Source organism: Capra hircus, chromosome 5 (assembly GCF_001704415.2).
Source record: "Capra hircus breed San Clemente chromosome 5, ASM170441v1, whole genome shotgun sequence".
Classification (NCBI taxonomy): domain Eukaryota; kingdom Metazoa; phylum Chordata; class Mammalia; order Artiodactyla; family Bovidae; genus Capra; species Capra hircus.
In genome coordinates, this window is record NC_030812.1 from 38,793,335 (window position 1) to 38,808,963 (window position 15,629).

At 39.0% G+C, this 15,629-nt stretch overlaps 1 protein-coding gene across 1 annotated transcript in view; it reads right to left on the reverse strand.

The window, feature by feature from the left end:
* PDZRN4 (PDZ domain containing ring finger 4) overlaps positions 1-15,629 on the reverse strand; it is a 436,221-nt gene that overhangs the window by 69,701 nt on the left and 350,891 nt on the right. Inside the window, exons 4-5 of the mRNA XM_005680159.3 lie at positions 7,832-8,088; positions 4,477-4,579 (exon numbers count right to left, since the gene is read on the reverse strand). Coding sequence (XP_005680216.2) covers positions 4,477-4,579; positions 7,832-8,088 — 360 coding nt within the window. The remainder of the gene's footprint in view (positions 1-4,476; positions 4,580-7,831; positions 8,089-15,629) is intronic.

Here is a 15,629-nt window from a genome sequence, read left to right on the forward strand (position 1 = left end):
GGATCCAGACCTGGGAAATAAATTTTGCAAAATGACACTTCTCAACATAGCACAAGGGTTTACTTACGCTTTGCATAAGAATTGCCAAGAGGTAGCTAATTAATATGCTTAATGCTCTTTCTTGTTTATAGCCCAAGTTGGATTTTCAGTTAACATTATATAGCACTCTGACATGTACTTGTCTTTCTCTCTTTACCACCTGTCCAAGCAAATTTCTAAATGCCCTTTCACAGTGATGACAATGTACACACAAGGGCAACTCTATGAGTATTTAGGCTGTTGGATGTTTCTTCAGCTTGATTTTAGGTCAAGGAATAACAATTTCAAGTAGCATTTCTAAGTGATGAAAATCACCAGGCTTAGAAATGTTGCTAAAATTACTTGCTTGTTGTGTCTAACATGATATTTTATACTATCAAAATGTTGCACTTATTAATTTTCTGACTTTCCTCTCTCAACATTGAATTTTGAGAGTTGATTGCAAATGCTGCAGAAAATTCAACATCTTCTCTGCCCTCCTGCAATAGCAAACATATCTCTATTAAGAGTTGGACAAAAGAGCTCCATATTTCTCAAAGCCTTTCCCTTTAAATTATTTCTGGTAGAGGCTGGATGTGAGATCTGCCTGTGACTTGCTAAAGGCTATTTATGATTTATTTCAACCTTTAGCTGGCTCTATGAAAGAAAAAAATGAACAAAGTTGAAAATACAGAAAAAGAGTGCTTAATCCTCAGTGTTATTTCAATGGAAGTCAGCACCCTAACTCTTATGAGGGCTGCATTGTGTAAATTTTTATGTTTTTATTTTTTCCCTCAAAGTTAAAATTAAAATCCTTTATCATTTTTAATTAGAAAACAGTGCTATTGTTTTTGAAAAAAGATCAAGCTTCAAGCTGTGAGTCTTTTAATACAGACTGGTCTGCTGAGAGTTTTTCTGAAGCACTGAGGGGAAATGTAAAACCCAGTCAAATAATTTTCCTGAGCAAAGTGGTGATAGGTCATGGTGAGATATGGGTGTCATTAAAATTTCATAGAGGTCCCTACTACGCCAGAGTCAGCACAGCATTGATGCACTGACTACAGTATCTCCAGAGAAGAGCTTGCTGTCTATCATGGCTCTGAGGGGAGCAGTTACCATCTTTCTATACAGTAATCTGCGTGTTAAAGAGTCCCTAAATAAGTATTTACAAGATATTCAGGTCTGGTTTGGTCTATTGGGTCAAAAATTCCCACACTAAAAGCCCCTAAATATGTATTCACAAGATAGATCAGCTTTGGTTCACTGAGCTGATAGTAAGTAAGCCTTTTAAAAAGGTGCCTAAATAGTAATAGTTGCATAGTTTGCTTTCAGCAAGTTCAGAAATGCGGTTCTGTACACTTTGTCTTTTAAGAGTAGATTTATTATGGTAGTTTCAGTGGATGCCAGAAGCTGCGTTTCACTCTGGCCTATGATATTTTGCTTTTAGAAAGTCAGAAGAAGAAAGCCCCCCAGAGCACAGACAATTAAAGCTACAAGACGAGGTATGGAAGCACTGACACACAGGCAGAGCCTCAGTGCAGGGTGAATGCTGCCCTTCCAGACCATATCTTACCCCCGCCTCTGTCATCAGCCAGGTCCCATGCCCTCTTTTTCCTCCCACTGCTAGGCTGGAGACTACGTGCCCACCTTCAAGCTCATTCCAGCAGCAGAGGGATCATATGAGGACTGCAGAACCCAGCCAGGCTCTCCTTCAGCAACTTTGCATCTCATCCTAAAAGCCAAAGGTCCCTCAAGATATGCCCCTACTCATTCCGAGTTTGCCTCCTACTGCTGCTTGTCTGTCCCCCTTGCCTGGGCCCCAGAGCACACTGGCCTCTGCTGTACCTGGGCACATCCAGGAGTGGTCCTCCTTTCGGCCCTTTGTATCCACGCTTGCCCTTTGCTCTATCTGGAAGGCTGCTCTCTCAGAATCCACCTGGCTAGTTCTCTTCGGGTCTCTTAAGAGAGCAGCCCTCCCTGACCACCTGTATAAGAGAGCAACACCTCATCCCAACAGCATGCATTTCCTTCCTCTGTTACCCACACTGCTTGTTTTTCACGAGGACTTAATCACCATCTGATATAACGCATCTTCACTTGTTTTCTGCCCATCTGTGTCCCCTAAAGGTTAAGCTCCACTGGAGTAAAGCCTTTATCAATCCTAAATAAAAACCTAGATAAAAACCTGGCATCTTTTTTAACTGCTCATTAAATATTTATGGTACAACTGAATGAAAGCAGATGAAAAGGAGTCATATCCCTACTTTCCCAATTGCCTATCAATGTGTTTTCATTTTTAAGCTGAAGAGGAATGAGTATCTCTTTCTGAGATGAAGTGCTCTGTTTGGGCATTAGACCTCAGGTTCCTATAATACTCTCTGAGTGGTATAAAACTGGTCCTTCTTGAAGCATCATCCCCTCAACTTCCGGGTTATAACAGAGTTCCTGGAGAAGCTGGGATCATCTGAGCTAGTCACAGAAACACTTGACCAGTCTGCTTCTAAGTGTAGTAGCATGTAAAGGCAGCATTTCTAAATCTCCCCCCACTTAATGTGGTGAGCACAATCAGCTCTGGTGATAGCAGTGGGCTCACTAGGTCTCACAGTCCCATCTGATGCAATCAAGAGAGGTGGTATGTGAAACTCTGCCACGTTAGTGTAACAGACTGAGGTGTACTGAGTAGAATCACTCTCTTCTAAAGTTGGTCCATTATCCTTGGGTCTTCCCCAGTGCCTCCATTTACCCACTAGCCATGCAGATATTCTCAAATGTACCCTTCCTCGTGACTGAAGCCTGTCACAGTAACTTATTCCTTATTTAAATTTCACAGGAACATTCTTTATTTCAATAACTCAGAAAGGTGCCTTCGGCAAGAGAATCACAGCTGACAGCCAAGCAATGACTAGGATTCTGTGATTAGTTCAGATTACAGGCTACAGAAGACCTGTCTGAGCACTCACCACTGTCATCACACTGATGCTGGCCGCTATTAGGGGTTGACATTGGTTGGAAAAGAGGATGTGGTTCAGCTAGAGTAAGCACTAGAGAATCTGACTGTATTGTAATAGTCAATGACATGCTAATTATTGAAAATAATTTTTACTGTGACTCTGCTTAGCCTAAGCAAGTCTCTCTCCCATACCCTTCCCTAGCACACAGATGTATTTTAATAAAGCTTTATGGCACAAACTAAATAAAATTTGAAGTGATCTAGATAACTCCATTCCCCAAACCCAAAGCAATTAATTAACTGAAAGAAAGACATCGTTTAATCTTGAATTATTTGGATAAGTGACTCAACTTTGTAATTTATTTTGCATGAATAGGCAAAACTTAATGGATATTTCAGTGTATATCAGTACTTACGAGAATTTATAAAACTTTTCAATCAAATTAATGGAGAGGAGGGGATAAGTAATTAACATGAACAAAAATGACAAAACCATTTACTCAGATATTGGGTATCATTGTACACACTTCCAAATTCTGGCTGAAAATAAATAATGATTTCTGTAATCCCCAGCAATGACTTTTGGAGGGAGATTTCAAATAAATGTCTATTTGCTTTAGGTGAGCTTCACTGAATTGGCCTTATTTAATTTCAGATCCTCCTAAGGGAAGAGATTTCAGGATTTCCTGGTTGTAAAATGGAAGAGAACATTTTGCTGAACTTGTATGACATCATCTAAAGCATTAAAAGGGCAGATAATCATGACTTCTTTGCCTGTTTACCAAAGCTTCTTTATGTCCTCAATCTACTTTATTTCCAAATGTCAGAGTAGTCTGAAACCTTTCAAAGATTTATAGACTGCAGAAACAGAGGAAATATTAGGATGAATCCTTTAACTTTTGTGAAAACGTTTAAGTAATTAATAGGTTTTCGAAATTATTTCATTTCACAGTACACACACTCTAACGTGTACTATGTGAAGGTTAAACATGGTTTAACAGCAGAGGACATGAGGTCATCTCTCTTTCTAGAAAGTCAGGGAAAATATTCTTTAAACTACTTGAGTCTTAAATAAAAAGAATATTGAGTTTGTGAAAGGGAATATAAATACTATAAAATTTAGTTTATCAATTAAAATAAAAGTACTATAGAATGAATAAAAATAGTAAACACAGTCTTGGTTTTAAATGTAATTTCCTTTCCAAACTCTACTTGAAATTCTCTTATATTACAAAAGGAAGAAAAAAATGTAGCTTCCATAATACTATTTACACAAAGCAACAAAAATGTGAGCAAATTATTTTCAGGTTTATCTTATCAAAATGTTTTCCAATACACTTAAAATACTAGATACCAAATAGCTAAAACAAATATTTAAAAGCTCTTAGCTTAGATATATAGTAGATAAAATATTTCTCATAGTAATAAATTAATTTTTTCTTTGTTATGCAAAACCCCTCAACCATAACTTCATGGAGAAGTGTGAAGTGGTGTGAAAATTATCTTACCTCATATTCAAAGTCCTCTGTTCTGTCTGCATCAGCAGGCAAGCTGGAAAGATACTCATTGTCCTCATAAAATTCATGCTCCATTGGATGGAGAGAATGGCAGCTGTGGGGAATGTAGCAATATGATAGAGATGGATCAAAAGGGTTGTTCTCAAGATTCAAAAATGGCATTAGAATTTCACTTTAGTTTTCTCTGCTCACCAATAAGACCTATAGTGATCTAGCCTTTAAATGAACTACAGCTCAGAAAGAACAATTGCTTTTCTTTCTCCCCCTATATGAAATCCATCAATTTGATTTTCTGAGAGAATACCAAGATAATGGCTCATGGTCAGAGCTTCCTTTTGTGAAGGGCAGATGTGCACTCTACCCTGGCAATGGTGCCATATTCATACTCTGCCTGCCTTCCATTCCATCCAGTGGACTTGACACATACATGGTGTGTGGCTTTTGAGACTGCAGTCTACCCAAAGGTGGGTATTTTGTAACAAAGGACTACCAATATCATAATTACAGCCTCAAACTGTTTCTGAAATCTGATTTTAAAAGCTCATACAGTCAGTCTTCTGAATGTATGGGTTCTGTATTTTTATTCAATTAACCATAGATCAAAAAATCAAATCTGAAGTTGGTTGAATCCTTGGATGCAGAATCCACAGGTGTGGGAGTGAAGTGGGAATTGTATTTTTCAGTCTGTAAATTGTACTCACATTGCCTCCATTTCTTGAGACTTTCTTCCCCATTCTCCCTCATAACCCACATACACAAATGTTAAAGAATGTTCATGGTAATAACTCACTGGAAACTCCTATAAACCGTAGAGTTTCATAATCCGTTTAGAAAACATCCGGGGACAGAGAGAACTGATAAAGTAAAGGAAGTGAAGGGGTTCCAGGACACTGTGTATAACTTTTATGTATCCATTAACTTTGGGAAAATGTTTTAAATAATTCATAGAAGTGCTCTCAAATTACTATATGCCATGATGTATACATTATACAATATGAAGCTGTGTGTGTGTGTGTATGCTCAGTTGCTTGGTTGTGTCCCACTTTTTATAACCATTTGGACTGTCGCCCACCAGGCTCCTCTGCCCATGGAATTTTCTAGGCAAGAATACTGGAACGAGGTGTCACTTCCTCATCCAAGGGATCTTCCTGACCCAGGGATAGGGCCCACAACTTTTGCGTCTCCTGCATTGGCAGGTGTATTCTTTACCACTGGCACCACCTGGGAAGCCCAATGTGAAAGCTAAGCACAGTTTAGCAGCAAAGGGCATGAGGTTCTCTATGAGAATTTCTAAGTCAGTGAAAAAAGCCTATGTGAAATTAACCAAGTTGGCTTCAGGAAAGGCCTCGAAGCCCATTTTGAACATTATGACAAATATGAACTTAGTAGTATAAATTAGTCCCCTTATCTATTAATAGCTAAAAGCCTGGAAAGACCCATCCTGGTACCTCACAGGATCAGTGTAACTACTCTACCAGCCTCTTCTTACTGTTCTCTAATTTGGGCCCAAATAGCAAAAGCAGTGCAGGCAGCATCTTGCTTGCTGGTCTAAGAGCTTAAACCTGGACTGGTTTTGAGAAGCCCATTCCTCCTGCTTAAACATCATAACCTGCTGTTTGGAGCAGCTGATGTGTTTTCCTGGTCCTTGAATTATTAAAAAATGAGGCCTGCTTGAAGGACACCTTCCTGATACTTGAGTAAGCATTTACTGAGTATCTACAAGATAACAGGCCCTATGCCAATTGCTGGAAATTGGTTGGGCACAAAATCCAATTATTTTCCTATCGATTGGGTAGAGCAGCAAAGTGGGGATTTTAATACAGTGTGATAATTATAAGAAGAAAATAGAGAAGCTATCAGAGCACCTACCAAGGGGTCAAATGCCTTAGGTTCAGAAGCCTGACCCTATCACTTCCTTTTGTGTGACCTTGACAAATTCCTTAACATTTTTTTCCTCATCTGTGACATGGGCATGGTAATAATGTAATGTGCTCACTCAGAAGATTTTTGTGAGGAATATTATCTAAAACATGTTAAGTTAGCTAATAAATGTTAACTATCATTTATTCAAGAAAGTATTTGTTGGGTGGCTACTCTGCATCAGGCTGCACAAATAAATATTATTTGTTCTTTTGTTTGTGTGTTTTTCATTTCCCTTCTAGAAGATAAGCTCCAGGAGGTAGTGGCTTTGTTTTTGTTACCAGTTTTCTGCCCAGTACCGCGTTCTAGTGCCTGACACAAGGGGCTATTTAATAAGTAAGGGATGCATGACTAGAATCATAGGTCAGACAGACAGAGGCCCTGCCCACCTAGAAATGTATGGTTTCAAGGAGTGGGGCACATGGTGCACATTAAAATTGCTTAGGGAGATTTCTGAAAAGTTTGAACGCCTATATTTTGGCCTGAGGTAGGACTGAGCCGGGCACTGCATTTATTCTGCTTTTCAAAGTTCCCAAGTGACTTTAATGCGCACATGTCAATCACTGAGATGGACTTAATAGAAGACACTCAAGGGCAGGCAGGTGTCATGACCAGGTCTACATTTTACTAAATGTAACATGAATTGCAGCAGGCAATGAAAATGCAGGCAACAGAGAGTTCTGCTCTTATATAACAAGCTCTCAATCACTTTTGAATATTTGCTTAAAAACTCACAGAACAAAATGTGTGGGGCCAAATAGACTTCCAAAACTGCACAGGTAGGATTATTTGAGTAAAATAGCTGTAACAGCCTTTAACTCAGGTAAAAACTAAGAAGAAATATTTGTTTAATAGTTCTTTATTTTGTAGCTCTATTTACTTCCTCTCAGACAGCCAGGACCTTTGGTTTACATCTCAATATATCAGGTAATTGCTTCCTGCAGAGAATTGCACCTTAATAAAGTGAATTTCCTAGCTTCTCCAAAGAAGAGAAAAACAAAAGAGAGAAGGAGAGCAAGGCAACCCACAAAGGAGAACAGAGTGCCAACATGCTGCTTCTAGGTCTGTCTTAATAAGGTTTTTGGCAACTTCAGTGAGAAAATCTATTTCCCTGACCAGTGCTTGTGAGCTGTGCAAGGTTTGTGATGACTGAAAATATGAAGATGAACTAATCAGAGCCAGACTTTCTCACTGCATCTCAGCAAGTAGGATTCCTGAGCTGAAACAATCATGTGGGTCAGGAAAGGGAGGACCAGGACAACTGGGAACTAATTGTATGGAGACACAGTCACAGATATTTTCCAAACAGAACTGAGAGCTTGTCTCTGTAACTGTCAACTTGCTACGGTGCCTGATTCTTTCCAACATCTACTTTCAATGACAAATGACAACAAATAAGTCTCTAGTAAAAATGACAGAAAAATACCTGTCTGAGAGCAGAAATGGACAAATGTCGGGCACTGGAGGGGTGGGTGGCCTAAGTTTGGCCAGGGCCATTATATGTTCAAAGGTGATGTCCGTCTGAGTGCTGGCATTCATGAGTCGCACTTCTGGGGTTGTCCCATAGGCTGGTTTACTGAGAGGTGTTCGCCTTAGCACCTGGACCACGATAGGCTCCTTGGCATTTCGAAAAGCTTCCACTGCCTCTTCATGGGTAGCTTTTGAGAGATCTTTCCCATTGACCTGCAAAGATAAAATGGCATTGCTCATCTCAGAGGAAAGAAGAGAGATTAATAAAATCATGACAGATTAATAAAAGGTGGGCAGGGGAGGTTTAAACAAGCTCTGCTATGAATTTTGTGAAGGAATATTTAATCAGACATTGACATTTATTGAACTATTCACCAACAGGAGAAAGTGATGGAAACTAGGAAGACAGTTATTTCTTATATCTTTACAAAGCACACTATCAGAATTATTAGTAAAGATTTCAAACCTTAAACAACAAATAAGCCTCAGAAAATGATTAAAATCTTCAGCTAGGTAGCAATGGTTAAGTATATCTTTTTAAAAAAAATGATCTATCAATCTTTTGGTGGCATTTTCAATATTTAATTAGTCTTGTGGTTGTTTGGTCTCTAAGCCATGTCTGACTCTTGCAATCCCATGGACTGTAGCCTGCCAGGCTCTTCTGTCTATGGGATTTCCCCAGCAAGAATAGTGGATTGGGTTGCCATTTTCTTCTCCAGGATCATCCGACCCAGGGATTGAACCCACGTCTGTTGCACTGGCAGGTGGATTCTTTACCACTGAGTCACCAGGGAAGCCCTTAATTAATCTTACTGACTTGCAATGTAATTTCTGTCAGATTTATTTTATTTTCATCATTTTTATCCAAGACCATGTTATTGCTCATGTGCATGTTATCCTAAGTCCTTGCCATTCACAGTATGGTTTGTGGACCAGCAGCATAAGAGATTAGAAATGCAGAATCCCTGGCCATACCCCAGACCTGCTAAATGAGAACTTGCATTTTAACAAGATACCAGCTGATTTACATGCATAAGAAAGGAACACTGCTCTAAAACACCTCTGAGAAAGTATGCCATGTCCCTTTGTCTCCTCACCTGTATTCACCTATACCATTTATGACTCTCCAATGTAGCCTGGACATAACAGAGGAAGAGGGGATGTTTGCCCTTTCCTTCCATCACTGCTTCTCAGTTGGGCCAAACACTGGCATTTGGGGGATAAAAATTTTTCTTTTAGTGACACTCTCTCATGCCTGCTTTTTTAAGGGCCAATGATGTTTCCCCACCTTTGTGGCACCCAAAACACCCACAGGCTTTTCTGATTACCCTCTTGAGAGGCAGTACAGAGACTGCTCTCAAACTGTCATCAGTTTATTCCCCTAACATGGGTTCTAGTAACACAGCCTCTTAGTGGAAGTTGTGTTTTCATAAACAGCTATTGTATCCTAAAAGAAAGTCAAAACTCCCACCCCAAATGAACCAATAATGTTGGCTTTTGCAAATAGGAAGAGATACTTGGGAGTACAGTACTGTGCTCAAAAACCCTGAAATTATACCATTTCTGGACAACTAAACCACCCATCTGCTGGTGAGGCTCTAATTGCTGCTGCTGCTGCTAAGTTGCTTCAGTTGTGTCTGACTCTGTGACCCCATGGACGGCAGCCCACCAGGCTCCCCCGTCCCTGGGATTCTCCAGGCAAGAACACTGGAGTGGGTTGCCATTTCCTTCTCCAATGCATGAAAGTGAAAAGTGAAAGTGAAGTCGCTCAGTCGTGTCCGACTGTTAGCAACCCCCATGGACTGCAGCCTTCAAGGCTCCTCCACCCATGGGAGTTTCCAGGCAAGAGTACTGGAGTGGGGTGCCATTGGTGCACCAGATCTTTAGAGATCCCTGGAAGCCTTCAAAAGACACAAAGGGAATCACTGAGTTGCAGCCAGCGAGAGATTGCTGACATTCAAATGAGCACACTTTCTCCCTCTAAGTAGAGAAAGAATATGTGCATGCTCAGAGCAAATGTGGGACATTTTGGGGTAAATGATACAGTGCCAGGTGGAAATTGTCATGTCATGTAGAGATAGGCTTAATGACCTGGATGAGCTAATTTACTCAACTGACCCTGAAAGAGTTAATGTGCCTTCAGAAATTGAGCAATTAAGTTTCCTCATCAGCACCATATGACCCAGTACAGTTCTAGAATAACTAGTAAGAAACTTCAGTTGGAGATTTGGGTGTTTACCTACCAATGTGCATAGTCACTAATTTTCTCCATGAACTAGAACACTACCACTGAGTTTTCACTGATATAACTTTGGAATGGCTTGATGGCTTTGGGCATATGGGGCAATGTGAACACAGTATACCTACTAACTTTTAGCACTTTCAGATGACAGGCACTCTGGAGTGGACACTACTCCTGAAGACCTGTAGTCAGCAAATGGTAAGAGAAGTTCCAGGGTGGAAAAGTACAAACTGAAATCTGGCTTCTTGTGTTGAAGAGCGTCATCCTCTGTCTCTTCTTACGGTCAGTGTTTACTAACTCCAGAATTATGGAAGATGATCCAGTGGTAGATAGACTCTTCTGTCATAATCTATGTGATATGGAAGAATTTCCCTTTTGTTCACACATTTCCTGCTTCATGGTGTCCCTTCAACTGAGTGAATATTCATTTGTGCAAGATTTCATACTTTTACCTCTCTGAAAAGAACTCTTGGTCATAATCTATTACCAGCTATTTAAAACCTACTGGAACAATGTCAATAATGCTATCTTTTCCTATAAGCATTGTATCTAGAGTAACTCCTAACAATGGCAGAATGAAAGTGTTCTTTTGAAGGAACTTTAAACATTATCTGAAGGTAAATGGAAAATAATTTGTGGCCATGGTTTCTTCCAGTCATACATGAAATTCTGCGTGTGTGTGTGCTAAGTCATTTCAGTCGTGTCCAACTCTTTGCAACTCTATGGACCATAGCCTGCTGGGTTCCTCTGTCCATGGGATTCTCCAGGCAAGAATACTGGTGTAGGTTGCCATGCCCTCCTCCAGAGGATCTTCCTAACCCAGGGATTGAACCCTCATCCCTATGTCTTCTGCATTAATAGTAGGTTCCTTGCCACTAGCACCACCTGGGAAGCCCACTGCTGCTGCTGCTCCTGCTAAGTTGCTTCAGTCGTGTCCGACTCTGTGCGACCCCATAGACGGCAGCCCACCAGGCTCTCCCATCCCTGGGATTCTCCAGGCAAGAACACCGGAGTGGGTTGCCATTTCCTTCTCCAATGCGTGCATGCATGCTAAGTTGCTTCAGTCGTGTCAGACTCTGTGCGACCCCACAGACAGCAGCTCACCAGGCTTCTCTGTCCACGGGATTCTCTAGGCAAGAATACTGGAGTGGGTTGCCCTTTCCTTCTCCAGGGGACACCCACATGAAATCCTGCTAATGCATAAATTGTATGTTATTAAATATTGAAGAAATGCCATTATTCCATTTCTTCCCCAAGGTGGCTCAGAACCCTGCCTACAACCTAGTCTTGAGACTCCTTTGTTTCTTACTTGTTTTAATGATCTTCAAAGAAAGAATAATTTTTAAAAAGTAAGTTCCTTAATCATAAAGATTATTTATCTTATGCTCCTATAAGTGAAGTAAGATCATTTTTGCAAAGTTCAGAAAACTATAAAAAAATTTGCAGAAACAAAAAATTACTGGAGAGTATTTTAGCCTGTGAAATTACTAGTTCTTATCATAATACTTAGTATATGCAGATAATATTAGCATTCATACAGCAAGATCAATAGCTATTGATTCTAAGACCTGTACATTCATTCATTTACAACCATGGCATTTATATGCAGAATTAATTTTTTGCTTTATGGACAATTGAATGCAATCTTCAAAAAGGACAGTCAATATAATCTCAAATATCTTACTTCCCTATTGGGAATGCTCTTTTCTTCTAGTTATCATGCAGCTGACTCCTATTTTCATAAGCTGTCTAATATCTCTCAAAGTAAAGAAGTCTATGACCTTTGAAGGCTCAGTGTACTGCCCCATGTGATCCCTTAGAAAATGTAAGCACTGATGATACGAAACACTCTTTTTTTCACTTCACTTGAAGTTCATCAACATACTGTTAGCCTACCAAAAGGTCACCGTAAGTTATGCCTTTTGCAATAGAAAAAAGAAGAGTTTAATTGGTATTTTCTGGCAGTTCCTTTACTCAGTTATCATCAGTTACAACTAGGGAGAAGAATAATTTTGAAATAATACCTGAAATTTTAATCCTATAGAAAATTTTGAAGTAAATTAACAAATTCGTAGCAAAACTGTATTTTCCATGTGGTTAGATCCTAAACCAACAAGATATTTGGTATTTAATAGTGCCATATCATTATCTTTTTATTTCTTTTCCATCATATTCTTTCCTTCCCTCCCTTCACTATTCCTTCCCTCTTCTTCTCTCTCTACCTCAATCTTGGTTTTGTATGGACAATATGTGTGAAATGAAATTGGAGAAGGAAAAGTCAGCTATTAATGGCATTCCAGTTAATATAGGTAGTTAAGAGCTCTGATCCAAGCTGTTCTACGTGCCTAATCAATGGAAGGAAGCAAAAGTGGTAGAAGTTGATTTTCAGGAGGAAAAACTGGGTGAAGAGCGTTGGGAGCAAAATTGATGGGAGGAAATGTAATTTGAAAATTAAGATATACCCATGTATTACAGGGTGTAGGTTTGACGAGTACATGCAGAAGGCTGATGATTTGATTTAAGCATGGTGTAGAGAAAGAGACCTTTTTCTAAAGTGGTTGTTAACAAAGTGAGTGAGAGGTTAAAGCGTCCTAATAAACAAGAGAAGTATATGAGGTAATTCTCTCTATTACTATAACATTTGGATTTTTGATAACTGTGGACAAAACTGATTTGTTTCTAAAGCTACCTAGCAACTAGAGTAAAACTGAAAAGACTCATGTAATTGCTCTCTGATAAGAAGCTCACAGCCCAGAGTGGAGCAACTGGACTCTGAAATGGTGATTAAGTCACCTGATTTGAGATAAATGAGAGACCAGGCACAATATTGATAAAGAAGATTATCAGAATTGGTAATAGCATAAAAGAGGAAAGGAAGATGCTAATGATAGAAGTTCTTGGAGAAACAGAGATGTGGTTATCCTCAAGAAGAAAAATAGATTTGGGATTGGAAGCAAGTGTAAAGAGGAGCCTTACACATGCCAGACTTGGAATGGTTCTACTAGATGTTTAGTGACTAAAAGAAATCCTAAACATGGGAAACCCTTTCCAGAGAAGGTCTTCCTCTTTCCTGCACTTACTTTATCAATTTAGTTGATATGTTGAAAATATACACATTTTTACAGATATGAAAAAATAAATATCTTCTAAAAAATTATTTTCCATTTTATTGATACAGGAAAGTGAATAGGAGACAATAGTCACTTTTCAGCAAGCAATGCAAAAGAAGTGAGAATCCATTTGTTGTGGCAGATGGGCTAATTAATCCATAAGCAACTTGTGAATGTTAAGTAAAAAATATAGCTTTTCATATGTAAACCAAATCAGCTATCATTTGGTGAAGCTTCTGTTTAACTAAAAATCAATCTACTCTTTTGGATAAACTGCAAAATCTGAGCTCTTGTCAACAACCTCCCCAGAGTGACTGGTGGCCTCATCTTGTATGTGAGCTCTTCTGCATTGATTATTCCTCCAAATCCAGCCACATGCACAATTTTCTTGAGTGTCAGAAAACAAACAGGCTTTTCTTTTTTCCAAAGCGCAAACAAGGGCATGAATGACCAAATCACCCTGGTGCGATTTCATTTCCAAGGTCAGCTGTTTGGGATGATGAGGGTTTCCAAACCTCTGTGCCTCTTACAGAAACAAGGGCTTTTAAGTATCTCTGCCTTTCATGAGATTATACATATAAGAATACTCAGGAGAAGAGGTGCAGAATACCAAAGATTATGTACAATTTCAAGTGGAGAACAAGCAAGCATAAAACACTTTTTTAATGTTTATAAAATTTAATTTATTTTTTTCATTCATTCACTCATTTATTTTCAGCATTATGGAGATACAAATAACAACATAATAAGATATTTAACACGTACATGGTAGTGATTTAATATATGTATGTGTTGTGAAAGGATTCCAAATAGCTAATTAACACATTTATCACTTCAATTAATTAATTCTGTTTTCTTTTAGGTGAGAACATTTACGTTCTATTTGCTTAGCAAATTTCAATTATATAATACAGTGTTATCAACTACAGTCACTATTTTTACTTTAGAGCCTCAGATCTGAGTGTTGTAATTCTGGTTGGGCATGACAGTTTACAAGAACTCTCACCCTCATGAATAACTATGAAATAAATTTTGATTAGAATCCCTATGTGATTGCTGATCAAATTCTCTGATAATTATGGGGGTGTTATAAAAACAGAGCCTAATAATGTTTTATGTAAGAAAAATGCAATATTTAAATTGCTGCTAAAATGTTTAGTATGAAAGGAATTTAAAATAATCCAAACTCTATATTCATTAAAACACTTGGCATATACAATCTGTAAATCAGTTTTAAAGAATTTAAGCATATCGCCTTTTTCTAAACTTGGTATGTTTGATTCTAGAAGGACATCTATTATGTAAATTAAGGACAGCATAGCATAAGAAATATTTATAGCAAAAAGAACTCACAGAAAAGGAATTGTGCAACATGTTATGAAGAAAATCTTGTGAGATTGACTAAACTTAATTTTGAAACGTTTAAAAAATATTGTCAATGAACAAAACATTGGTAGGCCTGTGATAATCATATTTTAGAAAGTGAGAACGTAAAAAATGTTATGTTGCACCAAATCAAAAGTCTGTGTAGTTCAGTGTTCTTTTGACAATGCTGTTGTCAGATTTTGGGAAGAGAATATGGTAATTATCACACAGGTTCTAATGAGCAGACTTATTCAGAAGTGATCCTGGGTCTCCTTCTGTCTTGCCTGGACAGCAGGGTGGTAGCTTCATTTTCCTGGTGTGTGAGGTCTTGCAGCTTCCCTTGAGCTCCAAAGGCTCCCCAGTGCTGGGTAGCTGGCTTTCCCAGAAAATGGAGATAACTGACTTCTAACTCAGACAGTCTAAATCTCCTGTGTTTCCTTCCTGACAACGTGACCCTAAGAGAGCAACAGCAGGGTGGGGTCTCTCCACTGGAATACAGACCCACTGTATGTGCAAGAGTTCCAGGTCCCCGTGTGCTGCTGACCCCTGACTTGTATGTTTTCCCAATAGAGACTGTGTTGTGCTTTCTGTGCTATGCTTTATCGCTCAGTCATGTCAGACTTTTTGCCACCCCATGGACTGCAGTCCAGCAGGCTTCTGTCCTTGGGGATTCTCCAGGCAGGAATATTGGAGTGGGTTGCCATGCCCTCCTCCAGGGGATCTTCCCAACCCAGGGATCAAACCCAGGTTTCCTACATTGCAGGTGAATTCTTTAGTGACTGAGCTACCAGGTAATCAATAGAGACTGTGGTCTAACCTATAACTTGCAACAGTGCAGAATTTGCCCTATGAACCCTGTGTGACACACATTTACAACATAAAGAACTGAATTTATTCAAAATGCTTCTACATGTAACATTATGAATTGCAGACTCCTATTAACCCAAGAAGATATTTTAAAAGCCTAATAATATATTTAGTTAACTGATTGTGACACTGAGGTCACTACTACAGGATGCTGTTTCCCAGCTCCTTTC